Below are 26,316 nucleotides of genomic sequence, written 5' to 3' on the forward strand. Positions count from 1 at the left end.
AGAGTTCTTGCTCCACTGCCCCCAAAATTTGGAAGTAAGAGCAGGAGTGGAATTCATAGCTAAGGAAAAGCTTTCCAAAAAGTCAGGAATTTTGTCAAAAAGGAAGGTAGGCTGGAGTGTCTTCCTAGGAAAGAAACAGTACTTCCCTCAAACCTTCCTATCTCATTGAGAGTCAGAGGGTATTAATGACATTATTTGGAGAACTAAGCAGACAAAATCCCCAAATTCCCTCCCCCCATAAGTCAGCCCCCACAAACAGACCCAAAGACTAAAGTTAGTAATACCACCTGGCATCTGTATAGATGTCAGTTTCATTGACTCCCACCTGTATCATCTCACTGAATCACAACACCCTGTGAGCTAGGCAGTGCAGCTACTCACTCCATTGAAAAGGAAAATTAGAGGCAAATACTGAGGCTCAGAGAGGTTGCACAGACGGTATATGGCAGAACCAGAAACAGAATGCAGCTTCCTGACTCTAAGTCAGCCATAGGTTTCAGCCCAAGTCTTGGTATTTCTGATTTTAATCCTTCTGTGCGAGAAACCTGAATGAGACCCCGAGATGCTGCTTCCTGGGCACAGCTAGAAATAGATGCCTCCAATAGATAAGAAACTTATGCTATCCTATTTTCCAGGGCATCCCCTCACCCACCCAGGAAAATTCCTAAACAACAGGCTCCCTCTGCCCACCATCCTCTTTCCCAGGCATGCACAAAGAGCGAATCGGGTCATTACACACACTTAGCTGAAGATAGACTCGATCCTCCAACTACCGGCCACAGCTGCTTGGTTCAAGGTCCAAACTCTACTGCTCTCGCAGAAGCACTCTGCATACGCCTGCATACGCCTGGCCCATCAGCAGCTCCATTATCAACCTGCCCTTACATGATTTATTGATCTACTATATTGATCTACTATATATATGTGACGGGAGAAAAAAGGCAAGGAAAGGAGAGAGCGAGCAAGCTGAGTGGAAGTGCCATTGGCACACAACCCCATGTACAAATGGAAGCAGTATCTGTGTCAGAGGCAGAAAGGGCTACAGATCCCCTATTTTACATGGAGAAAACAGACCTGGGGTGAGAAGCCACTTTCCCAGGATCACATGACTGCAAACTCGGCAAAGCTGGAACCAGAACCCAGGTCTCCTGTTTTCCAGGCCAGGAATCCGCAGCTGCCTACAGCTTGGGGTTTATCTGTGTGTCCACCCACACACTCATTTACTGAGTGCCTTCTATGTGCTCACACAAGAAAAATTATTCTAAAAAATGAGATGGCAACCTCAGACTGAGAAACAGTAGCATAAACATCACAGCTAGGGCAACGTACCATCCTGGTTTGTCTGGGACCTTGGGTGAGATGTCTGAACACGGGAACTTGGGATACTAAAACTGGGAAGATTCTGGGCAAACTGGGATGAATGGGTCACTCTGAATTAATGAGCTACAAGTACACATCCAAGTCAGTGGGGATTTTAAGGTCTGGCAAAGCATTCCTGGGTGGGGAGGGAGGAGGCAGGGAGGGTGCAAGACTGTGATCTTCTGATCCCCAGGCAAAACTGAAGTAACTGGAGCTTACTGGTCTTCCTCCACTGTGATTCTGAAACCCCCTTCCTCTTCTCCCCACTAACATTTCTAGTCTGCATAAGGGGCATGAGGGAACTTTGGGCGAGATGGAAATGCACTTTATCAGACTGTGGTAGTGGTTACACAAGTGTCAATCAACTCCATTTGTCAAAACTGGGCAAAACTTAAAATAAATTTTATTGTATATAAATTATACCTTGAAACAGCTGGCCAAAGAAAAGGAGAAGGAGAAGGAGGAGGAGGAGGAGGAGGAGAAGAAGAAGAAGAGGAGGAGGAGGAGGAGGAGGAGGAGGAGGAGGAGGAGGAGGAAGAGGAGAAGAAACAATTCTAGGGGGGCCTGGGTGGCCCAGTTGGTTAAACATGCGTCTGACTCTTGATCTCACCTTAAGTCATCATCTCATGGTTCATGAGTCCAAGTCCCACATTGGGCTTCTTGCTGGCAGTGTGAAGCCTGCTTGGGATTCTCATTCTCTCTTGCTCTCTCAAAACAAACAAACAAACAAACAAACAAACAAACAATTCTAGATCCTTTAGTGTTGATTTTTAACATAGTTGGGAAGGCAGTAATCTGATTAAACTAATTCACATGCAGAAGTCCTCCCAAGGATATTCCTTTTTTAAAAATGCCACACAATAAAAATGCAGAAGTTTTCAGATTTGGTGAAGATGCTTGGTGGTAGAGGGTCTTCTTGACTCTCATAAATTATTTGCTGTTAATTAGTAACAATATTGATCAAGTACTCACTGTGTACCAGGGAAGCAAGCTAAGTGTTTCACATCTTTGCTGTTCAAAGTGAGGTCCACACCCCACATCGGAATCACGTGGGAGTTTATCAGAAATGCAGAATCTTGGGCCTCAACCCAGACTTACTGAATCAGAAGTCTACATTTTAACAAGCTTCCTAGGTGATTCCTAAGCATGTTCAAGTTTGAGAAGAACGCCTTTACACACTTTACCTTTTTTAAGTTTTATTTAAGTAATCTCCACACCCAATGTGGGGTTCAAACTCATGACCCAGAGATCAAGAGCTACACGTTCTTCTGAGCCAGCCTGGCGCCCCGCACTTTATCTCTTTTTGTCCTCATTAAAACCCTACAATGTTGCACATCTAGCCTTAAGTTTTTATTAATTCAGTGTCTCTTATACCTAGTATAGTTATAGAAGGGATAGGAGAGGGGCACCTGGGTCGTTCAGTCCATTAAGCCTCCGACAATTGACCTTGGCTCTGGTCATGATCTCATGGTTCGTGAGATGGAGCCCTGCGTCAGGCTCTATGCTAACAGTGTGGAGCCTGCTTGGGATTCTCTCTTCCTCTCTCTCTGCCGCTTCCCACTCATGCGTGTTCTCTCAAAATAAATAAATAAATTTAAAAAAAGACGGGGGAGAGGAGAAAAGACGCCATTAGTGTGCATTAATCTACATAAATTTACATATGGTCTACATCCCGATTCTTCCTCTCTCAATGACTGGTCTGAAAAATGGACAATAGATTTCCATGTAGTCTAAATAACTGAGAAGGGAGGACACAGGCACAGAATTAATGCAAATGCTATAACGGATCCACAGAACAAAGAAAGTAGCTAAAACATAAAAGAAGGTGGAAGGTACCAGGCTCCTCCTACTGAAGCTGGTCCTAGACATAACTAAAGTTTTTATTCCATGGCCCCTGATACGCACTACAGCCCTGCTCCCTCTCTTGCCCTACACAAAGCTCTTGGCAGATACCCACAGCTGGATGCACAGGTCTTCCCCTCACCCCAGTGGAGAAACAAGAGATATTTTATGCCATTAAAAATAAAGAACTAAAGTACAAGGACTAGGAATAACCTATACATTTTTTTTTTTTTCTGTGAGACAGCATGGTAGTACAACCTGTGCCTCCTGCAAGAATACCCCTTAGAGATCTGGCATTCTGGCAAATCACCCAGTCCCAGGATGGAAATAGACCAAGACAGACCCAGGTTGGGCAGCGGTGGTGAAGAAAGAAAGGAAATAGATGGCATCACCACCACTTCATCAGAAAGATGGAACTTAGAAGCTAATTGTTTCAAAAGATCCAAATAAGAAAAGTACATGTTCATTAAGAGAAACCACTATAGTCTATAAAACTTTATTAAAATTTGGATTACTTACAAACTTGTACAATAAAAATGAAAAAATATATAATAAGACACTGTTATTTTTTCTTACAGAAAAGAGGGAAAATGAGACCCATGGCAAAGAGCCATCCCTGATCATTTTGTTCCTTTCAAACATTCGTGAACATTTATTTTAAATATAAATGACAAATCTTTTAAATAACACTAAGGCATTACCCACAGGCTAAAACTTACCGAGTAATTCCTTACCCCTGCTATTTCACCATCAATTCTAGAAACATGGGAAACTGAGGCAACTGCAGGCTGTAACAGTTCTAATACTCACATTATGAGCTATCTATTATGTTAACATGATAAGAATGTCGCCCAACTATAGGAAAGTTCAGAGAAGATGATTTCACCATTTTCAAGTTACTGTCAAGAGTGTAAAGAGGAAGATGACACACATGGGGAGGGATGTGGGAGCCCAAGTCCCCAATTTGGGGGAGGCTGTGTGCCATTCCCACCCCCACTAAAGCTGTGTGTTGATGTTGACATGAGTCTACTTTTATTTCCGGCAGGCTCTGGCTCCCAACACATAAGGCACCAAACACCCTTTTCAAGGTAGTGACCATCTAGAATCCAACTCCACAGCAACTGAAACCATAAGCTAAGTTACCAAGAGACACCACTGGATCACCATAATTGCATAGGTTTCTCTAAAAATTATAATCAATTTCTGCTACATCAAAACATAAAAGGTTTTAGGTGCCTTTGTCTTGTGCAAATGGCTATTTTATGTGTTTATTACTTAGTTTCAGTGCCTATGTAACATGAAGGCATAATAAATCTGTCAAACTGCCCTCTCCTTGGTTAAGATAAAGTTCTTGGCATTTCAATATAGGTTATTATCTCATATGTCAGACCTGAGTCCAAAGGAATACTAGAAGGACATTTAATTTCCTTTCCTCCTACTTCAACTTTCACTACTCAATTCAGAGAAAAGTTATGAGTACACAGCTAAGAACCATTTTTACGCAGGCATCCATCTGAGCCCGTCTTTTTTTCTGGAACAAAAAGATTGAGGGCAATTGCATAATCCATTCCCAAGCTTTTTATGGATGTCAGAGCCAGGGAGGACTATCTGGCCTATTTGGGCCCTTTCATTCATCAACTCTCTAACATAAGTGCCAGGTGGGAATTGGATTGAAGGGAACACCATCAGTAAGGAGAGGGCTAGGTTTTGAATGGGATGTTTGTAACAGCACAAAATAGAACACTGGGGCCCGAACACTATGATCAGCAAAATCCCCTTTGTAACAGACAAAAAGTCATGAATTTGGGGGGAGAAATAAACTAGCTTTGGGGCACCTGGGTGGCTCAGTTGGTTAAGTGTCTGACTCTTGGTTTCGGCTCAGGTCATGATCTCGTGGTTCGTGAGTTCGAGCCCCACAACAGGCTCTGCGCTGACAGAAATATTTTTTTTAATTAAAAAAAAAGGAAATAAACTAGTTTTGGTGGGATGAAGTGGCTGATAGGACTTTCTTATTAGAAGACATCCAAGTTGCTAAACTGTCCTCATTTTTGGTGACTGGTTCCATTGGTCTCGAGAAAGCAATCTGAGAGGGAAAGTGAAGGGGAAATGTTTTAGGCCAGCTGGCTTTCATATTCCCATTAATGGCAGTCATGCTCTACATAACTTGGTCAGACCAATTAGAGGCGATAGATTTCCGATGCTAAAGAGACCCTGGCCCTAAAGAGGGCCAATTTACAGCTTGATATTTGCAAGCAAAACGCTGACGCGGCAGCAGACGTGGCTCCAATGTCCAGCTCACTCCATGGTTATCCCTTCAATCCTTCTTGATGAGATCAGTCTGAGAGATGAGACTATGCTGAATTGCAAGAGCTGTAACTGCCAGAGAAAATTAAATGGGGGCTTCAAGTAGTGACTGAGCCAGCAGACTAAGTGGCCAAGAGAGAGACAACAGAAGTTCCTGGAGAAGGTTTATGGAGTCAAACAATCTGCAGGCACACAGAGGCTCTGAAGCATCTGGGGCAGAGCCATATAGGCAGGCAGGGCAAGGACACACAGCACGCCAAAGGCACCGGGCACCGTCCTTCACTGTCTGAGAGCAGCTCTCATGCTGTGGGATCTGCTGTCACCTCCACTGCCTACAGCTCAGTTCTCCGACGACCAGACATGGAGTAATAAACTGAGTTTGAGCTTACCCCAAATTCAAACACGGTGAAAAAACTGGTCTGGAGATGGAAACTATTATTTCACAGGAGTTTAACTAAACAGAAAAAGAGGAGACTCTTTCCCTGCTTCACAGTGCTTTCTCACTGAAATAAAGAGCCAGGAAAAGTTACCCTGGAGGCAAGCTACCACCTCCTTAAGGAGCTATTTGAGGGAAGGCACCAAAGTCTCCAGGTAATCCTGAGACCACTTGTACTGATGAACTATTTTTTTTCAAATTAACTTATGCTCAAATATGCTAGATCTTGATCTCTATAAATAGAGCAAAAAAGAATATATCCCAGAGGTCTTAACAGCTCTTCACACAGAAATAAAATTTTACCATGTACTTAATTTACAAAGGCATAAAGGTTTCCTGATATAAAATTCCTTTGCCCTGCAACTTTAACCCACAGCAGCTGCCCAAATACTGCTTTTTCACTTTCCACTCTATGTACATTTGCTGCCAATTGAGGTAGTTGTCACTCTAGGACAGTGTAAAGCTGTGGGAAACACTGGTGGTAATAGTCAACTGGCCACCTGCGGGGGGGAGTCTCAGCGCTGACATTTTGGAAGTCAGTAATGAGCCCAGGGTCTTTCAAGATTATCTGCTGAATGGCTGGTCTGAAGGAGTCATTGCAGCTTTTTAAAAATTCATCTGCCTTCTCCATGATCATGGTAAACAGTGAGTCCGATGCTATGCTCCTGACTTCAGTGCCTAGCTTCCTGGCTAGAGTAATTATAGCTTCTTACAAGGTACGAGGGTGAAGATCATAAAGACAGAACCAAGCAAATGACAGAGACTTGGGAATTTGTTCCCTCATAAATGACATTGCTGGTTTATAAGGGTACTTTCCAATGGCAAAAGAATGTGAAACTAATGCCAATGTAATAAAAGGCAGCATGAATCTCTAGCCAGAAATGGAACTGCAAATAAGTATACTAAGTTCATGGAAAAATGTGTCTGATCCTGATGGGTGAATGAACATCCAGAGGCATGAAGGTTACCTGGAGGTCTGTTTCCTGGCAATGCAAATTGTGGCAGCTACATAGCTGCAATTTATATGTTGTATCAAGGAAACTTCACAGACAAGTTTCAGAGCTTACAAATTAGCCAAATTGGGAGATGGGGGATGTACAGGGGCTAAGGAAAGGCTGAAAGGAATAGGCAGAATGGGCAGACAAAGGAAGAGAAAGGAAAAGGAAAGTTTCTTGGTTCCACAGCAACTCAAAGATATGTGTCCCACTGACAGGAAAAATGAAGAACCTGTAAAAAGCATTTAAATTCTCTAAAAATGATCACTTCTCCCAACTAGCAGAAATAATGCTACAAACCAAGGGGGAGAGAATATAAGAAATGAAACAAACTCTAAATTGTACATACTTCACAGTTGAGGAAATAGACACTTCCTGAAAGGGCAAAGGGGGCAAGGAGGAATGGGAAGAAAAGAATGCAAAGGTCTTTTTAAGATACAGTTAAAAGTTGGGATATAATAAAAAGCCTGCAGACCTCCCCTACAGAAGAGTTTACAGGCATGTTCCCAAGAGCAAGCATGACTTAGAATATTGTATTGTGAGAACTAATTCAAAGTTCAACACAACAATTCTGGGGCTTTAACGGATAATCCATATTAATAAACATAGGGGCCTATGGGCTTGTCAATCTGGAGCACTTGCTGGTTCTGGAACATGAATCTGTTACATTTAAAAATATATATTCATTTAAAAAATGAGACAAATAAAAACAGAAGTGAAGGAGGCTCAGATGCGTGGAGTTCTCTCTGGAAGATGCAGCCTGTGATCTGAAAGCATTACTGCACACATGTAATAGTTCTCACTTTTGAGTGCCAGCTATGGTGGCAGAAATGCCACCACCAAATGAACTTTTAAGAAGAGCTAGAATGCTGTGCTAGCTGTGGCCATCCAGTTTTTTTTTGTTTGTTTGGTTGTTTTTGGGGTTTTGTTTTGTTTTGTTTTGTTTTGTTGGTTTTGGTTTTTGAAACATAAAGGTGGGCCCACAACCAATGGGAAGCTTTGGGAAGCATTCAATATTTTATCCACTCTCCTTCCTCAGGGATCCCACAGAGACCACCAGGACCATTGCCAGAGGGAGGCCTGCTCAGGCCTCTAATTTCAGTGGGAGAATTTCTGTACTATCTCACCCCGTTTCAAAGAGCTGAGAAGCAGCTGCACACACATACAACATGGACCATCGAGGTCCCAAGCCAGTCCACATAAAAATAACCGACCACCACCTAAGTCAGGAGTTGATCTGCTGTGTGACAGTGGGGTACCGAGAATCTGAGTCCTCCTCCTCCTCAGTGGAAGTTTCTTCATAGAGTTCATCCTGGGCAATAATGCTCCCTAATCCATATTCCTGCTCATGGACAGAAACTTCATTTGGTGTGAGGTGAGAAGAACCTTCCACAAAGTCAGCAAATCTGGAAAAAAGAAGATAATACTCTTTAAGAACCTGCCTTCTGCCCTTTCTGGTTTCCTTTAAAAATAAGAACTGAAACATCTGATACACTTACAACTCAAATTATATTAAGTCTAACCTTATTCTGGCAGGCAAGTAGACTAAAGCAAGAAATAAAGAGAAAGGGAAAGCTGGGATCATAAGCCAACATCTCCTGAAATGCCAGCCATCCTGCTTAATAAGCACTAGCCTATCCCTTTTTTTTTTTTTTTTTTTTTAGTTAGGAAAGTGCCAAGGTTCTTTTAGTCATCTGTAATCCTGATAAGAGAAGATTAAGGGGGCATTACACATTTTATTCATGTTTATGGCTCTATGAACTGTATGCCATCAAGATTCCAAATTGAAGCTTCATATACTTATTGGTACAATTGCTCCCAAATAAAAAGGACCCCTCCCCCCCAAAAAATAATCAGACTTGGAGAGCAATGCAAAACTATCACAGGGGAAACAATATGGTCTTCTCATCTCGGTGCTACAATCAAATCTAGAGTAGACAGTTCCTTGAGGAAGCAGAAAACAGGCTACTGCTTAACATATGATGATACATGTATCTTTCTGTCAACTACTCCTAGGTGAACAGGAAAACATAGCCATCAATACAAAATGATTATCTAGAAGTATGATCTCTGTTAAAACTCAAGGTCACAATTACCCTGATAGCTGCTTAGCACAGCTGGCCAAGGGTTTACCTCTTTGGAGACTGGATTCGAGAGACAGTCTTCCAAGCAGAGCAGTCTGGACTGTTACAATATTCTCGAAGCTCCTCTAAAGCCTTTCGGGTCTCCACCTCTCCTTGTATCCGATATTCTTCTTCTGTCAGGAGACGAGGGGGGACAGTCTTTTCTGTTGCTTTACACATCTTTCTGTGCTCACCAAAATAACATCATGAATCATTAATCAGTAATTTTTATCCAGCCTGCCCTCTAGCTCGCTTCAGTGAGCCAAGTATACAGCAGAGAGCCTGGACATGAGTCATCATTCCCACCTTTCTTCTATAGACACCTTGACTTGTAATATACTCCTGACATGTTAGACTAGGAATGACAAGTCAGAGTAATCAATATTATTCACTAATGTGGATAAATTCACTTATTTCCCAATAAATGATAGACAAAATATTTATTTTCCAATAAGTGGAAAAACGACAAGAAAATGATGATATAACATTGTGGTCCATTAACTTGGATTCCCCAAACTGAAGGCATCACCTTGACTATCTAATAAAACAGCCACTGACAACCTCAGAACCTATGACCATTCCATGTTCACTATGCAAGATGATAACATGCTTTCAAATACATCTGAACACTAGAACTCCCAAAGCGATCTGAGAGCCAATGTGAAATAATCTGAAACCTGGTGACCTGAGGCATGTGGTATAAAAGTGATATACTCTGCACCACCTAGTGGTCACAGGAACACATGACACTTTACTGGATGCTTTTATTTTATATAAAATGGCTAGAATAAGATTATAAAAAATGCCTATAGACAGTCTAAAAAGAAAGACTTGGAAGGAACAAAAGCAGAAGCATAATACAATAAATCTCCATTAACAAAGAGGTTCCCAGGTCAACACCTCTGTACCCTTTTGCCACAACTACATCCCACATTGCATGTTTCATTACAAAGTTATATTGCCTTTCAGTCACCTGTAGGTGATGTACAGCCACTGAATAGGGTACTCCAGGTTCTTAGTACACAGTGCAATGACGATAATGGCAAGGGCAATGTGTGGTATCTGGATACCGGAATACATGAAAAATAGGCCCATCAACTGCAAGGTCCAGGTCAGCAGGTTGATGCTTCGTTCATTCTCCAAGGGCCCATACTTGTAACAGACTGCAAAACTCATGAATCCAACTGTGAGGACATAGCCTATGAGAAGAGTTATCAGAAAACGTTCTTTTTCATCTATAACTGGTAAAAATAATTTGTGCAGGGAGCAGCAATACATTCACTATATAGCACCTACTGAATTAGGAAAATGGACAAGATCTTTCCTCAATTATTCACACTTTTTTCATTACTCAAATATATTTATCTCTTTAAGTTTCTACCCTTTCTGTTGCTCCCAAGTTTATTTGGTTCAAATGGAAGATTAAAGCTACATGTTGAACAACACTAGAACTGTCTGTTTAAAAAAGCCTAGGGGCGCCTGGTGGCTCAGTCAGTTAAGCATCCAACTTTGGCTCAGGTCATGATCTCACAGTCCATGAGTTTGAGCCCCGCATCAGGCTCGGTGCGGACAGCTCAGAGCCTGGAGCCTGCCTCAGATTCTGTGTCTCCCTCTCTCACTGCCCCTTCCTTGCTCATGCTCTCTCTCTCAACAATAAACATTAAAAACATTTTTTTTAAATAAAAAAGCCTAACATATGATAATCCAGATTAATTACCTCTCAAAAAATAGATTAAGGGTTACCATCTGTAAAACCAAAGGATCTTCACCTTACAGAAAGATTCATGTAGAGTCCTTTACTTAAAGTCTTCAAGTGTATTTAAAATACACTTATATTAATATAGTCAATGTATAGTTTTTCAGGAAAATGCCTATTGTGTAAAGAGAGGTGTACTTATAAACACCAACCAATTAAAGTTTTCTCCCTGGCAGCACCATTTTCATTTAAAGTGACAACTGCACAGCGTTAGAAATAAAGAACCACGATTCTTAAAAATTAATAAAATGGCATGAACTATTAGCTCCTGTAAGCAGCCAACACCTTTTCATGATCAAATGAACTAAAACAACCCATAAACATATAAAAAGGAAAGCAAAACCGACAACACTTACTTAAAAGATACTGCCAGTAACACCTCCAGATCTCTTGTAAATTTTTTAAAACTAGCTGAATGAGGTACAGAGAAAAGGACCAGCCTCCCACCAGTATGACGTAAATGGGACTTTTCTAAAACAGAGTAGAAGTGAAAACAAAGTTACAACAGGCTTTCCATACATAAAAGAAACAAAATGGAACTATGATTTAAAAAAACTCAACCTACTAAAATACACAAAAACCACATCTCTTAAGAAGACATCCTTTATATCTAAAATGGTATAGTCTGCAAAGAACACTAGGAAAATGAGGTGCTGAGTAACTTAAAAGCCTGGCTATGTGATTAGCAAACAGGAAAGAGACTTTAACTCCCCACTGTGCACAGGATTTTAAATAAAAGGGGGAGTTTGTACGTAATCAGACTCCAAGTTCCATCATGGAAAGTACCCTCCTGAATCAAGGAAAAAGTAGGACATTGACTTGTCAACCACCAATGCAAATTTTCAGTGCTGTATTATTCAACAAAATAGTCCCTCAACTAACTATCCAAGCTTGCCCTGACTGCATTTGAAGATTCCACTACTTACCTTGGGCATAAACTTGGACAGTATGAAAATGATGATTAGCAGAGAGGCCGCAATTCCCACACTCATCCCAGTGGAATAGTAGAAGATTTGGCTTCTGCAGAGAGAAACATTATTTCATGACTATGTGTGTATTCTTCCTATATGGCACCATTCGAACTAGAACAAGTATCCCAGCCAAAAAACAGAAAAAAAAATCTCAGACTAAAGCAGGTATTTGTTTAAAACTTGCCAACACTGATGGGACTGGTACGATGTAACTGCTGCCAGATTATGAGGACTGGTATCAGTGAGGGCCCTCAAATACGTCCCAACAATAAACCTCTGCTTAGTCACACACTCTCATTGCAGCATCTCCCCTAATCCAATTTTTAATGAGAGTCTTTCTTCAGAAGAACTGCACAGCTTCACTGGGGAAAAGGAAGGTGCAAGGATACTGTCCTAGAGGAGACAGAAAACTGGAACTGAACTGATTACCCAGAAAGATAACCAGACACAGGGCCTGGAAAAGAGAGAGCTCCTGCTCCTATTCCAGGCTCTTTGTACCAGACTTTCTTCCCCCACCGTGAGTTTCTCTCAGGACCCCCCAAATTAGGAACAAGTTCTATCAATCTCACTCCAGCCTAACTTCAAACTCCAATTGTTAAGCTTTCATTCATTATTCCAGAAATATTCTTTTCACTTGTGTGCAAAGTTAATGTTGATTCTACCTTTGTTCAATGTTTGTTTAGTTATCTGTATGTTTTCTTTATAGTTGTACATGTCAGTTACACTTAGCTTAGCTAGTAGGTTCCTAAAGGCAGGAAATGAATAAGTGGTTGGTATTTGTGGGTTTTTTTTTTTACCCCTGATTGGTATAAAACTCACCAACAAACTCATGGCCCTGTAAAAATGAGGACTTAACACGTTATTTCCAATGGTGGAAAGGGTGGTGATATATTGACTAAATCCCATCCCATGATGGCTCAACCTCGTGGGAGAATTTCATTCTTGCCAATCTTATTGAATGTAAGAAAATAGCAAAAATCCTAACACCTACTAAAGTATTTAAAAATATTTTCCAGGGGCGCCTGGGTGGCTCAGTTGGTTGAGCGTCCAACTTCAGCTCAGGTCACGATCTCACGGTTCGTGAGTTCGAGCCCCGCGTCAGGCTCTGGGCTGATGGCTCAGAGCCTGGAGCCTGCTTCCGATTCTGTGTCTCCCTCTCTCTCTCTGCCCCTCCCCCATTCATGCTCTGTCTCTCTCTGTCTCAAAAATAAATAAACATTAAAAAAAAAAAATTTAAAAATATTTTCCAAGCAGGCAATGGCCTGGCCATAAAGCTCATGGAAGAGGAAAGAGCAGCACTTAAAGTCTTCATGATAAAAGCCAAGCAGAGTGGGTCTAAGCTTCATCATTCTGCACTCTAGCCTGGGAACCTACCTGCTCAACAAATCTCCACAAAAAAATAGCACAAGTCCAAGCAGGAAAATGAAGAAGAGTTTGGGGTCAAATCCTGAAATAAATAAAGACTTCTGTTTAATAGGAAAACAAACAGTTTAACACTTTGTAGAATAAAAGGCAATGTTGGCATTATTGGTCAGCTAATAAAATATAGTTGACCCTTGAACAACATGGGTTTGAATTGCCCCGTTCCACTTATATGCAGACTTTTTCTGACAATACATCACAGTACTATAAATGTATTTTCTCTTCCCATTATTTTCTTAATAACATTTTCTTTTCTCTAGCTTACTATATAGTGAGAACACAGCATAGAATACATATGACATACAAAATATGTGTTAATCAACTGTTTAAGTTATCAGTAAGTCTTTCAGTCAACAGTAGGCCATTAGAAATTAAGTTTTGGGGAGTCAAAAGTTATATGCAGATTTTCAACTGGGGAGGGAAGGGGTAAATCAGCCAGCACCCCAACCCCTGTAAATGCAAACAACCCACCTAAACAGCATTGTAAATTCCACACAAAGCCTGGGAACCCTTCCAAATAGAAAATATAATTAGGTCTCTCTAACCTGTACTTTTCTGGAGATCTTATTTTTATTTTGGTTACCGATGCTAAAGCTAAAAGAAACTAAGCTTTGCTTTGGAGGGAGCCAGGCATAACACCATCAGTGCTTCATGTAATTGCCCACAAGGGGTCTCTACCATTCTGGTTTTCATGCCTTAAATCACTCATGGGTTCGGATTCAGCAGATTTGCCTAGAACTTTGGGTCCAGGCCCTCTGTTGTTCTCTAACTGGCTGCTTTTCTTGCCCAACACCACCTACTTCCCTCTACTACACAAGTACTGTGTTGGAAAAGCCTACACTCAAACACATCTCACCCAGGACCAGGGGGCCCAAGTGGAGGCCCCTCAGTGGCATACCAGATACGCCCACAGCATTCACATTCAAGAGCTCTGAGTCTAGGGGAGGTCCACAAACAGAATAGGAGCAAGAGAAATCAGTACATGTAAAAGGAATACCCCCATTCTCCCCAAAAAAGGCAAATCCTATACAACCAAAAAAAACAAACAAACAAACAAAAAACAACAAAAAAACACCTATGGAACGCTAGGGCCTTGTAGCAAAACCCAGGAATGTTTCTGCTATTCACAACATCCAAAAATCCTGGGTAGTACCCAAGGAGAGACCAAAAGTAAGAAAATAAAACAGGATGACAATTCCAGTTCTCTGTGAAACGTTCTTAGACACATTCAGAAAAGGGAAAACTTTTCCAGTTCCACTGAATAAGCCTTAAATAAACTGAGTGATCTTCATAGTGACTTATGATTCCACAAATCTTTTTACTTCTGAAGCATTAATATTCAGTTCTACCTTTCTTCAGTTTTTATTATTTATACCATTCATGTCTTCAAATGTAGGCTTATACATTTCAGAACATCTAACTTTGTCTAGAAGTGCCCAGAGGGCAGGAATAAACCTATCTTACTCTGAAGAACACTAAGCGGATCAGTTCAGGGCCACTGGGAGTATTAGGAACACAAGTCTTCGCAAATGTCCGTAAGGAAATATTCAGAATGACCCAAGGTGAAATCTCTATCCTAGGCCTAAAGGCTTTTATGTGGGAGAGGGTCTCTCAACTGTCTGGAGCAGTGGTATACTCAGGTTATAATCAGAACCAAAAGGGAGTTAGTTGTCTTGGGCTGACTTCTCTGTCTCACTAGTTACACTCTCCAAAGCTCAGTCCCGTTTCACTATAAAATACACAGAAAAACAGGTAAGACTTACTCCGGGTCACAATGACACTGTACTTGGTGTCTTCCTCTATAATCTCAACTTTGAGGCAGGTTTTTGTGCTGTATAGACCCACGTTAACATAGGTATCGTTCAATTTCTCTTTTAAAAAGGAGGAAAAAAAGTTCCAGATACTAAACTGCTCTAACTCCTTCAGTTTCTCTTCATTCTCCACCTGGGTGACACGTACCAGCTTGGAACTATTTACCCGGATCTGTAACACAAGTGAAATCAGGATGAGAAAGAAGTAGAAATTTTAAATTTTCATAAATACAATTTAAAAAAACTTTAGAGTAAATAACTCTAGAGTAGATATCAGTAACAGGGCCAGTTTTCCACAAGGCTTATAAGAAATATAGAGATGCAGGAGCTAAAACATAATTGAGCAAATAATATTGCACATGGTACAGACAGGCAGCTGTTAGAATGTCTTGTTAACATGAGCTGAATCTGCTATTAAGGCAGAACAACACAGGGGGGGAAAAAAGACTTCCAAGCTGAAAGGGTTAGCACTAGAGCTATTTATGAGAAAGCATACAAAACAAGGATCCAGAATATTAAGAAAATTGCCAAGCCAGAAAGAAAGAGAGAGAGAGAGAGAGAGAGAGAGAGAGAGAATTGTCAGGCAGAAGCCACGCCAGAAAACTGAAAATGTTTCCCATAATGACAGGCTGAGAAGGTCAACCCTCCGTCACAAATCACTGATTATGGGTAAATGTTGGTTATAATGTGTCTCAGATGGAATATGATCTTTATATCAGACAATAAAAAAAAGAAAATTTAAAAACCCCACAAGCCCACCCTTATGTTTATGATGTGGACAACAATGCCCTTATCAGTAACTATGCTTATAGCAGGAGCAGCTTTTCCAAAAGGACTCATTTTGTTCAATCATTATTACGGCCAGACATTCTTGCTTGCCAGGTGGCTTAATAGTGTTATGAAATAAATGAAATGAAAGTCATCCTATCAAAGGGAAACTTCAGGCAGGGGGCTTATGAAATATTTCGTGTAGAATCAAAATAGAATAGGAACAGCAAGGCAAAAGAGTTTACATCCTGACAGGCACGCAACAGTTTCCTGGCTGAAGAAGGCATAAGGCCTTTAAAAGAAAGGGGGGGGGGGGTGCGTGCGTGCGTGTGAGTGCATATGTGTATGTATACGAAAAGGAGAGGAAGGAAGAGAAGGAAGCTTCTTTGGGAAAAAGAGGAAGGAAGGTTACCTCAGGGTCAAGTATTATAAGTTACTTAAGGGAAGAGAGAGAAGAATGCAAAGTAAGCATAAATGCGTACTGAGGAAAACACAATTCAGGATAATCTGAGCCCTAACAAGGTTGTTGACAATACTTTTTTTTTCCAATTGTGTGTGAAGGGAGAAAATGTGTCAAAGTATTCACTGATCACAGACAGATATTCACAGAAGCTGCCCCAGCCAGGGGCCTCCAAATTATTACCTGTATCCGTGTCCACACATCATGCCACTTTGGGATAAGCACATTTTTATAACAGAACTGTTGCCTGTCACTCATATTATAAACTCGGGATTCCTGAAGCATGACCACGTCTATGTCAATTCCAGCTTTATGCAAAGAAAGGAAATAAGGATTAAGACAACAGGACAAGCTAATAACTATAACCTATTACATAAAAAGAATTAAACCAACCACTTTTTTTTAATTGAAGTATAGTTGACATACAGTGTTACATTAGCATCAGGTGTACAATACAGTGATTCCAGGAGCCTATCCCTTACCTATGCTCACCACAAGTGTAGCTACCACCTGTTACCCTATGATGCTATTACAATACCATCGAAACGGACCACTTTTTTAAAGCTAGGGTTAAAATGTCAGTGACTGAGAAACAAGAAAAACTGAAAGAGGGGTGCCTGGGTGACTCAATTGGTTGGGTGGCTGACTTCGGCTCAGGTCATGATCTCTAAGTTCATGGGTTGGAGTCCCATGTCAGGTTCTGTGCTGACAGCTCGAAGCCTGGAGCCTGCTTTGGATTCTGTGTCTCCCTCTCTCTCTCTCTCTCTGCCCCTCCCTCACTTGTGTGCACGCGCGCGTGCTCTCTCTCTCTCTCAAAAATAAACATTAAAAAAATTAATAAAAAAAAGAGAAAACTGAAACAAGAGGAGAAACAAGGCAGTCTTATTTCCATTAAATTTAATCATTTAAATGTTATAAATAGCAACTAACCCAGAAAAAGCAGTAATACAAACTACTATTAAGTGTTTATTAAGATAGTATGCTATCATTTAACTCTTCCAACGATGCTATGAGTCAAGCACTCTCATAATCGCTATTTCACAAATAGAAAACTGATGCTTAGAAGGATTAAGTAATTTGCCTAGAGTCATACAACCAGTGAATAGCTTAACTGACATTCACACCCAGGTCCTGCTTCCCTTATAAAGGCAGAGCTAAAGTAACCCCATCTACTTATTTTCTCTATCTTTCTCCTGAATAGGATAAACAGACTTGACAATGTTTTTGTATATATAGTACTTTAAGAAGATGCTAAAAGATCACAAAATCGTTTTTTCCAACTGTTTTGTTTCAAGTTTTAAGAGCAATTAACATATGCAGTCCCTTTCATTCAGCCAAGACAGAAGATTCTCCATTCAGAAGTTTGTATTCAATCTCAGCCAATTCAAGGCTTAAAAGTGACCACTTTCTCATATCTTCCCACCCAAGTTTGTACCAGCTACCTTCTTTACCACAAAAGAGTTAAATAACTTTTTCCTTGGGTTCTATATTGTACTTACCAACTTATCAAGTGCTACTCTAAGTGGAAATGCAGTTATCACTCTGGTCTAGGTACAAAGATGGATAGATTTAAATAAACTAAAAAACAAAACAAAACTTTAAGAAAGCAAAGTTACACACACAAAAAAAGGCAATGATGCCTGCCAGTCCAAAATGGTTTTAGGGTGAAGCTAAGACCAATTTTGAAGTTAAATTTCTTCTTAAACCTAAACATAAGAACAAAAACTATAAAACACTTAGAAGAAAACTCAGGGGTGGATCTTCATGACCATGCTAGGCAATGGTTTCTTAGATACGACATGAAAGCATAAGCAACCAAAGAAAAAACAGATGAATCAGAGTGCATAAAAATTTAAAACTTTTGTATTTCAAAGCACCTTATCAAGAAAGTAAACAGATTAACGCACAAAATGGGAGAAAATATTTGCAAATCACATATCTGACAAAGGTCTACTACCCATAATATATAAAGAACTACAACTCAACAAGAAAAAGAGAAATAACCCAATTGTAAAAATGGGCAAAGGATCTGAATAGACATTTCTCCAAAGATATAAAAATGGCCAATAAGCATATGAAAAGACACTCAACACCATTAGCCATCAGGGAAATACAAATCAAAACCACAATGAAATATCACTTTATACTCATTAGGAAGGCTAAAATCAAAAAGAAGACAGTAAGGAGGGTTGGCCAGGATGTGAGAAACAAGAACACTCAAACATTGTTGCTGGGAATGTAAAATGGTGCATCCTCTTTGGAAAACAGTTCGGCAGTTTCTCAAAAAGTTAAACATAGAGTTACTCTATGATCCAGCAATTCCACTCCTATGTATATACCCAAGAAAACTGAAAACATATGTTCACTCAAAAACTCATACATGAATGTTCACAGCAGCAATATCCATAATAATTAAAAAGTGAAAACAAATGTCCATCAACTTATGAACTGATGGATAAAACAAAATGTGATAGATCCACCTATAAGTGTAATATTATTCAACCATAAAAGGGAGTACTGATACATACTACAAGATGGATGAACCCTGAAAACATTATTCTGAAGGAAAGAAGCCAGACCAAAAAGAGCATATATCAAATGATTCCACTTGTATGAAATGTCCAGAACAGGCAAATCCACAGAGACAGAAAGTAGATGTTAGTGGTTGCCAGGATCTGGGAAAAGTGAATGGGGAGTGACTGCTAAGATGTATGGGGTTCCATTTTGGAGTGATGAAAATATTCTGGTAATTCCAGAATTCAGTGATGATGGATGCACGACCTTGTGAATATACTAAAATCCACTGAAAGGGTGAATTTTATTATACATGAATAACATCTCAATTTTTTAAAAAATTCACTCTTAATATTGTAAGGGAGAAAAAATTTTTCCTTGATCCTCTTAGGGTCCCTGGATTAGTCTGAAATTTTCAACTGACAAAGATAGACTAACAACAGAAAAGCATACACATTTAATAAATTTACGTGACACAAAAGCCTTCATAAGGAAATGAAGACCCAAAGAAACAGAGCTACGTACTTTTATGCTATGTTTGAGGAAGAGTGGACAGCTGTGAAGGAATATGATAGGGTAAAGAGTATGTGGCAATTGTAGTAAACTAGGGGGAAACAGAGCAAGCAAGGCCTGTTTGCTTAGATTCCTCTCAATGTCCCTTTGTCTTAAATTCCTCAAGGTATAGGGAGGGAGGGAGGGAAGGCAACTCTCACAAGACTTTATGGTCTGTTTCAGAGAAGGGTAAGATGGGGAGGTCAAAGAGACCTTCCTGCTCCTGTTGTTTTCTTAAACTCCCTCAGCTTAAAATACATAATATGCCAAGATGCTACATCTTGGGGTAGCATGCCCTGAACCCCCATCTATCAGCTTCTCACTATGGTTTAATCCAGTAGTAATTGGGATTTCCTCCTAGCCTATCTTTCATAAAGTGAAAGCTTTTCAAAATCCTGTTGACATCTGTCTCACCAGCAAGCACACAAATGTACTGAAAGAATGTCCACTCACAAATATGGTTTATTTTCTTGCAGAGTCTAGCTGGCTCAGTCGGAAGAGCATGCACTCCTGATCTTGGGGTTGTGAGTTTGAGCCCCATGTTGGGTGTAGAGATTATATAAATACATTAAACTTAAAAAAAAAGTTTACTTTCTTCTGGAGAGTATAAGTGAGTAAGGTTATGTGAATGCTAAAACTACTGTATTGAGAAATTCATTGAGGTATGCAAAAACATTGGGCAGCATTAAAAAAAAAAAGTTGTTGAACAAGAACCAATCACTTCCTCAAAAGAATATCCAGTCTATGTACAAAGCCTGAAGTAGAAACATGCACCTGTCCAATAAAAAACAAAAACAAGAGTCACACTTGTTAACCCCTTCTCTCCCACAGCACCAAGTAATAGAACACTACACCTTTTTATTTTTTTAATAAAAAAAAATTTTTTTTAATGTGTATTCATTTTTTGAGAGACAGAACGTGAGTGGGGGAGGGGCAGAGACAGAGGGAGACACAGAATTCAAAGCACGCTCTATGCTCTGAGCTGTCAGCACAGAGCCCGACAAGGGGCTAGAACCCACGGACCATGAGATCATGACCTGAGCCGAAGTCGGACCCTTAACCAACTGAGCCACCCAGGTGCCCCACCACTATACCTTTTTAGGCCCACTATTATTTTCAAGAAGATAGTAAGATACAAATAATGTCAATAGCAGAGGGCATTTGAAAAACTTAATGCCAAGAAAAGGCATTATTGTTTTGAAACTAATTTTAAAATTCTCTGATGCCATTTTGCTAAAGAAATAAAATGGTTTTATAACAAGCAACATCTTTTAAAATCTAGTTCTTCCTTTTCCCAAGTTACATAACACTCAAGGGAAAGGATTTTAAATAAATAAATAAATAAATAAATAAATAAATAAATAAATGTCTTTAATAGCAACCTCCTATGGAAATCAGCACCTTGGCCAGCCACATCTCTGTAAACTCATTGAGAGGTGAACTACACCAATTCAGCCAAAAGGGATAATTTGTGGAACAACCACTACTCCAACTGTAGCTTAAACTGTTAGCAACACAAAACTAAACCAAACGACCTTAAACATATGTAAGTTGTCAGAATGCGCATTTAAAATTTTGTGCTTCCTGTAGCAAAAGGATATACACCACCTTTCTCCCTCCCCCCTAAAGTAAGTTAGCCAGAATGTTAAAAAGTAGAATGAACTAAACATTCAGGAAAATGCCTTTGAGCCCAAAGATTTTGGAAAATGCCTTCATGGAAAGTAGTGAATCATTAGTTGCTTATTGCATTTACCCATAAAGCAGGTATTCAAAGGTTAATAACTTCATACTTTCTTACAATCATTCAAACTTTAATCAACAGCACTGATCACTTAACATCCACAGGCAGAATCAGTGTAAATGATTCATAATATGTGAGGACTGGAATAGACCCGAAAAAGTCATGAAAAACAATTTCTTAAATAGCCTCTGTTCATTTCTTTCAAGAGATAACTTAGTTGTACTTAAAGCCTTACTGAAAACAAGCATCTTAAACAGTGCACTTAGGAAAGAATCATTCAATGGGATGTTGGGACAACTGGTTATTTGGAAAATAAAATCTATCTAGATTCTCACCTCACCTTATACCAAATGCTGACATTAATTATAGATTAAAAAGCAAAATAAAAAAATTTAAAATATACCATAAAAATGATGTAAGTTCAGTTTTGGAGGACTCTTTAAGCATAAATGCAATGGAAATAAGTCTGAGGAATAAAATCAAGTGACTACATAAAAATACAAATCTATTTAAAAAGGTAAAAGGGACCTACATTTATTGTGGTGAACATTGTGTAATGTACAGATTTGCCAAATCACTATGTTGTATTTTTCTAATGTTTATTCATGTATTTTTTTTGAGAGAGAGCAAGCTGTGAAGGTGCAGAGAGAGGGAGAGGGAAATCCCAAGCAGACTCCACTCTGTAGCACAGAGCCTGATGCACAGCTTGAACTCACGAACCCTGAGATCATGACCTAAGCCAAAATCAAGAATCAGATGTTTAACCAACTGAGCCACCCAGGTGCCCTTCTATCTTGTATTCTTGAAACTAATATAACATTGTATGACAGCTATACTTCAATAAAAAAAGTAAAAGCAAGCAAATTAGAGAAAAATTTTCAACAAGTAAATAGATTATAAAAATATATATATTCCTGGGGCACCTGGGTGGCTCAGTCGGTAAAGTGTCTTATTCTTGATTTCAGCTCAGGTCATGATCTCAGGGTTCCTGGGTTCAAGTACTGCGTGGGGCTCCCCACTGATGGTACAGAGCCTGCTTGGGATTCCCTCTCTCCCTCTCCCTCTCCTGCCCCTCCCATGCATCCTCTCTCTCTCTCTCTCAAAATAAATAAATAAACTTAAAAAAAAAAAAGAAATGCAAACTAAATTAAGACACTAGTTTCTTTTATTAATATTTTGTCTTTTTCTGGGGCATGACTACTTTTTTATTTTAATGTTTATTTACTTATTTTGAAGGGAGGAGGGACAGAGAGAAAGGGTAAGAGAATCTCAAGCAGGCTCCATGCCCCAGCACAGAGCCTGATGCAGGGCTTGATCTCAGGAATTGTGAGATCAAGACTTCAGCCGAAATCAAGAGCGGACACTAAATCAGATGCTCAACCGACTGAGTCACCCAGGTGCCCCGACACTACTTTTGATCTATCAAATTAACAAAGATGTTATAGTCTAGAATATCCAAAGCTGGCAAGCATATGGGTCATAAGCAAATAATGTTGCTAGTGGTGTAAACCAGCACACCTTTTCAGGAAAATATTTCAGCAAGATGTTTCAAGGGCCTTAAATATGTTTTAGCATTTGATCTAATAAATCTGAGAATCTATCCTAAAAATATAATCAGTAAAAAATTTATATGCAAAAATGTTCACAAAGTGTTATCTACAACAATGACAAACTAGAAACACCACAAATATCCAACCAAATGTTTAGTTCAAAAACATTAAGTGAATGATCTGTCCAAAGAGTAGAATACAAATAAAAATAATTATGACGAATTTTAAATGGTATAAAAAATGTTTATGCTACAAAATCAATTAAGAAAACTATCTCTAGGGGCGCCTGGGCGGCTCAGTCGGTTGAGCTTCCAACTTTGGCTCAGGTCGTGATCTTGAGGTCTGTGAGTTCGAGCCCCGCGTCGGGCTCTGTGCTGACGGCTCGGAGCCTGGTGCCTGCTTCGGATTCTGTGTCTCCCTCTCTCTCTGCCCCTCCCCCACTCATGCTCTGTCTCTCTCTCTCTCTCTCTGTCAAAAATAAATAAACATTAAAAAAAAATTTTAAAAACCAAAAACTATCTCTAGTAATAACTAGTTGGATCCAGGAAAAAGAACTGGATTGTTGACAGGTGTATGAATATATTATCAATTCAAAAAAACTTTTAAAAAGATTTTAAATAATCTCTACACCCAACGTGGGGCTCAAACTCACAACCCTGAGATCAAGAGCCACATGCTCTACGGAATGAGCCAGCCAGGCGCCTCCAAAGTTTTATTAAAAAAAAAAAAAAATGTGGAAAAAGACCAGGAGAAAGTCTGCTAAAATGGATTGCCTCTGAATGGAATAAACAGTGAAGGTTTTTTTCTACTTCTTTATACTTAATTGCTCTTGCCAAATAGTCTAAAATTAACTGACATTATTTTTTTAATCAAACACTTCCAATGAGAAAAAAACTTCCTACCTTTTGAAGTACTGTATTTTATCTTTAGGTGCTTCTGGATTTTATTTATTTTTTTTTAACGTTTATTTATTTTTGAGACAGAGAGAGACATAGCATGAACGAGGGAGGGTCAGAGAGAGGGAGACACGGAATCTGAAACAGGCTCCAGGCTCTGAGTGGTCAGCACAGAGCCGGACATGGGGCTCGAACTCAGGACCGCGAGATCATGACCTGAGCCGAAGTTGGCCGCTTAACCGACTGAGCCACCCAGGCACCCTGCCTCTGGCTTTTAGAAAGTTCTTCTCTATAACATGATTGTCTCTTTGTAGCTGCCACACACATGATCTACCAGGCCACACAGAATATCATCCCAAGTTCACCCTTCTCGAAGCTAAGAAGCCCCTGTTCCTCTCATTAAGGAAAAAGTGTCTGCTGTTTGAGTGCTGACTAGGTAGGAACATTTTTTTCATATATTTTCTCTTTCATAGCCACAGTCCACAACCCCATTTTAGAGGTTAACCATCTGACCCAAGTTCATTCAGATCACAGGTAGCTTCAGGACACCTGGGTGGCTCAGTCGGTTGAGTGTCAGACTTGGGCTCAGGTCACGATCTCACAGCTCATGAGCCGTCAGAGCAGAGCCCTGTCAAATCTTCTGTCCCCCTCTCCTGCTCACTCTCTCTGTCTCACAAGTAGTAAACATTTTAAAAAACCCACTACACTCTTAAAACTTAAAATAATGATAATAATAATAATAAGTAGTAGTAGTAGTAGTAGTAGTAGTAGTAATGTTACTCTGGTTCCCTGCTCTGGAAAAGTACCTTCCTGGATACCTACCGTCTCCCCCCAAAAAAACATTTCAGGAGGACGTTACAATTTGGCACTACGTCAACGGATCCTGAGACAATCTTAAAACTGCAGCTAAGGATAATTGTAAGTGACAGCATGAGATAGGCAGCAAAGGAAGGGAGAGGTGAGAGCATAATGTGTTTACAAGATATGATTATCCTTAACCCTGTGAGTTTCAACGGTCTCCAGCGGAACTTGGAAACCTCACTTATTTTTCTGTTATGCATTTGATAAGGGTAGAAGGAGGTTTTTTAGAAACAGTGTAGGTTTTATAAGTTACAGCGGGAAAAGGGAAACAGTTTCATTTGAGTCCAAAGCCAATTATCCAGCAATAGGTAGATATCAATGTTTGCTTCAAAAGTGAACAAGTCTCCAAAAGAAACATATCTGATGGTGAATGGTATTTGTATCTTTTTACTTTTTGGAAACGCGAGTTTAACGGCTCCAGGTCCTTGCTATAAGGCCGGTAGGGGCCAGATCTTACAAGGACATAAGACATTACACAGAAATCACTCCATTTCACTGAATGAAAATGATCCATTCAGCAACCCGTGTCCTGACAGAGCACACGCTCAGAAGGTGTTGCTAATTTGCTGAATGAATGGGATGCCCCCTTTCCAGTGGCAGCTCAGCCTACCAGGAACGGTACTCGGGGCCCCTGACTTTTCATCAGGAAAATCGAGGCTTGTTCAGCGCGACGCAGCCCCCAGGACCGCTTCTCACCCAGCCCAGGCCTCCCTTCCTGTCTCTGCCAAAAGACTCCAGACTCCTCCCCACTCTGGGTAGCTCCCCCAGGCCTCCCCAGGGCCCTAACCCCTCACTGCAGACGAAGCTGCTTCCCCGGCACCACGCCCGCGCCCCACTGCAGAATAACGGTCCGCACCCTGGGGACACTCCCCACTTTTCTAAATATAATCCCCTCAGCACCCGCCCCCATGACAGCTGCTGCCCCCGGCGGTACCTGAGCCGCAGGCCAAGCAGCCGGAGAGGACCAGGAGCAGCCGCACTGCCCCACCGCCCCCATTGCCCCCAGCCTTCCAGCCCCCCGGCCCGGCACCAACTGCCGGTGAGACCGCCACTTTCATTCCTCCCGCCGTGGTCGCCTCACGCCGCCTCCTCTTCACGTGCCTCTCCCCAGCAACTAGCCGGAACAGGCAGGGCCAGCAGCCTATCCACTTCAAGACCTGCCCCCTACCATCCAATAGGATGGGCGGAGCCTCGAGCACTCAGTCCTTTACGGACTCCATAATCCCGCCTCTTAGCAACTGCTGCGAGAGGGCGGGAAAAGCAGCTTTCAGCCTATTGGAAAACGGACCCTCACCTTAGCAATGGCGACAGGAAGATCCCACCCCTTAACAACATGCTTCCGTCTCCACTTTATTTACAACTGGTGCAATTGATGGTAAGTTTAACCAATAGAAAATCAGAATGGGAGAGGCCTCTACCAAATTTGATATTAACCTCGAAACTGTCATAATTGTCCTCTTTCTTTCCTTTAAAAAAAATTTTTTTTTTCATGTTTATTTACTTTTGGGAGAGAGAGACAGAGCACAATGGGGGAGGGGCAGAGAGGGAGGGAGACACAGAATTTGAAGCAGGCTCCAGGGTCCGTGCTGTCCGCGCAAAGCCTGAACGGGGCTGGAACCCACGAACGTGGGAGATCATGACCAGAGCCGAAGTCGGAAGCTTAACTGACTAGGGCCACCTAGATACCCCATCTTTCTTTCCTTTTTACATGATCTTTTTGTTATGGGTAACTTACTCTTGAGACGCTTTATAAGTAGGGTTCTGACGGACGATTTTTTTTTTTAAGTAAGACAATGTGTCTTCCAAAGTCCTAGGTGATTTAAAACAAGTCACCAAAAAAAAAAAAAAAAAAAAAAAAAAAAAAAAAAAAAAAAAAAAAAAAAAAAAGTTTGTCAGTATTTTATGGGAATAAACACCAGCGCTTAAAAATGTAGGCATTTACGTAGCCCTTAAAA

At 40.5% G+C, this 26,316-nt stretch overlaps 1 protein-coding gene across 1 annotated transcript; it reads right to left on the bottom strand.

The window, feature by feature from the left end:
* Positions 1–5,102: 5,102 nt before the first annotated feature.
* On the bottom strand, positions 5,103–25,696 carry NEMP1 (nuclear envelope integral membrane protein 1). The gene is made up of 10 exons (XM_042948322.1): positions 25,684–25,696; positions 25,296–25,475; positions 16,431–16,555; positions 14,972–15,191; positions 13,161–13,233; positions 11,742–11,835; positions 11,172–11,286; positions 10,033–10,258; positions 9,070–9,243; positions 5,103–8,342 (listed from the first exon to the last, which is right to left on the bottom strand). Exons 1-10 carry the CDS (start codon positions 25,694–25,696, stop codon positions 8,162–8,164), a joined length of 1,401 nt encoding a protein of 466 aa, XP_042804256.1. The 3' UTR covers positions 5,103–8,161.
* Positions 25,697–26,316: the final 620 nt, after the last annotated feature.

This window comes from Panthera leo, chromosome B4 (assembly GCF_018350215.1).
Source record: "Panthera leo isolate Ple1 chromosome B4, P.leo_Ple1_pat1.1, whole genome shotgun sequence".
Lineage (NCBI taxonomy): Eukaryota > Metazoa > Chordata > Mammalia > Carnivora > Felidae > Panthera > Panthera leo.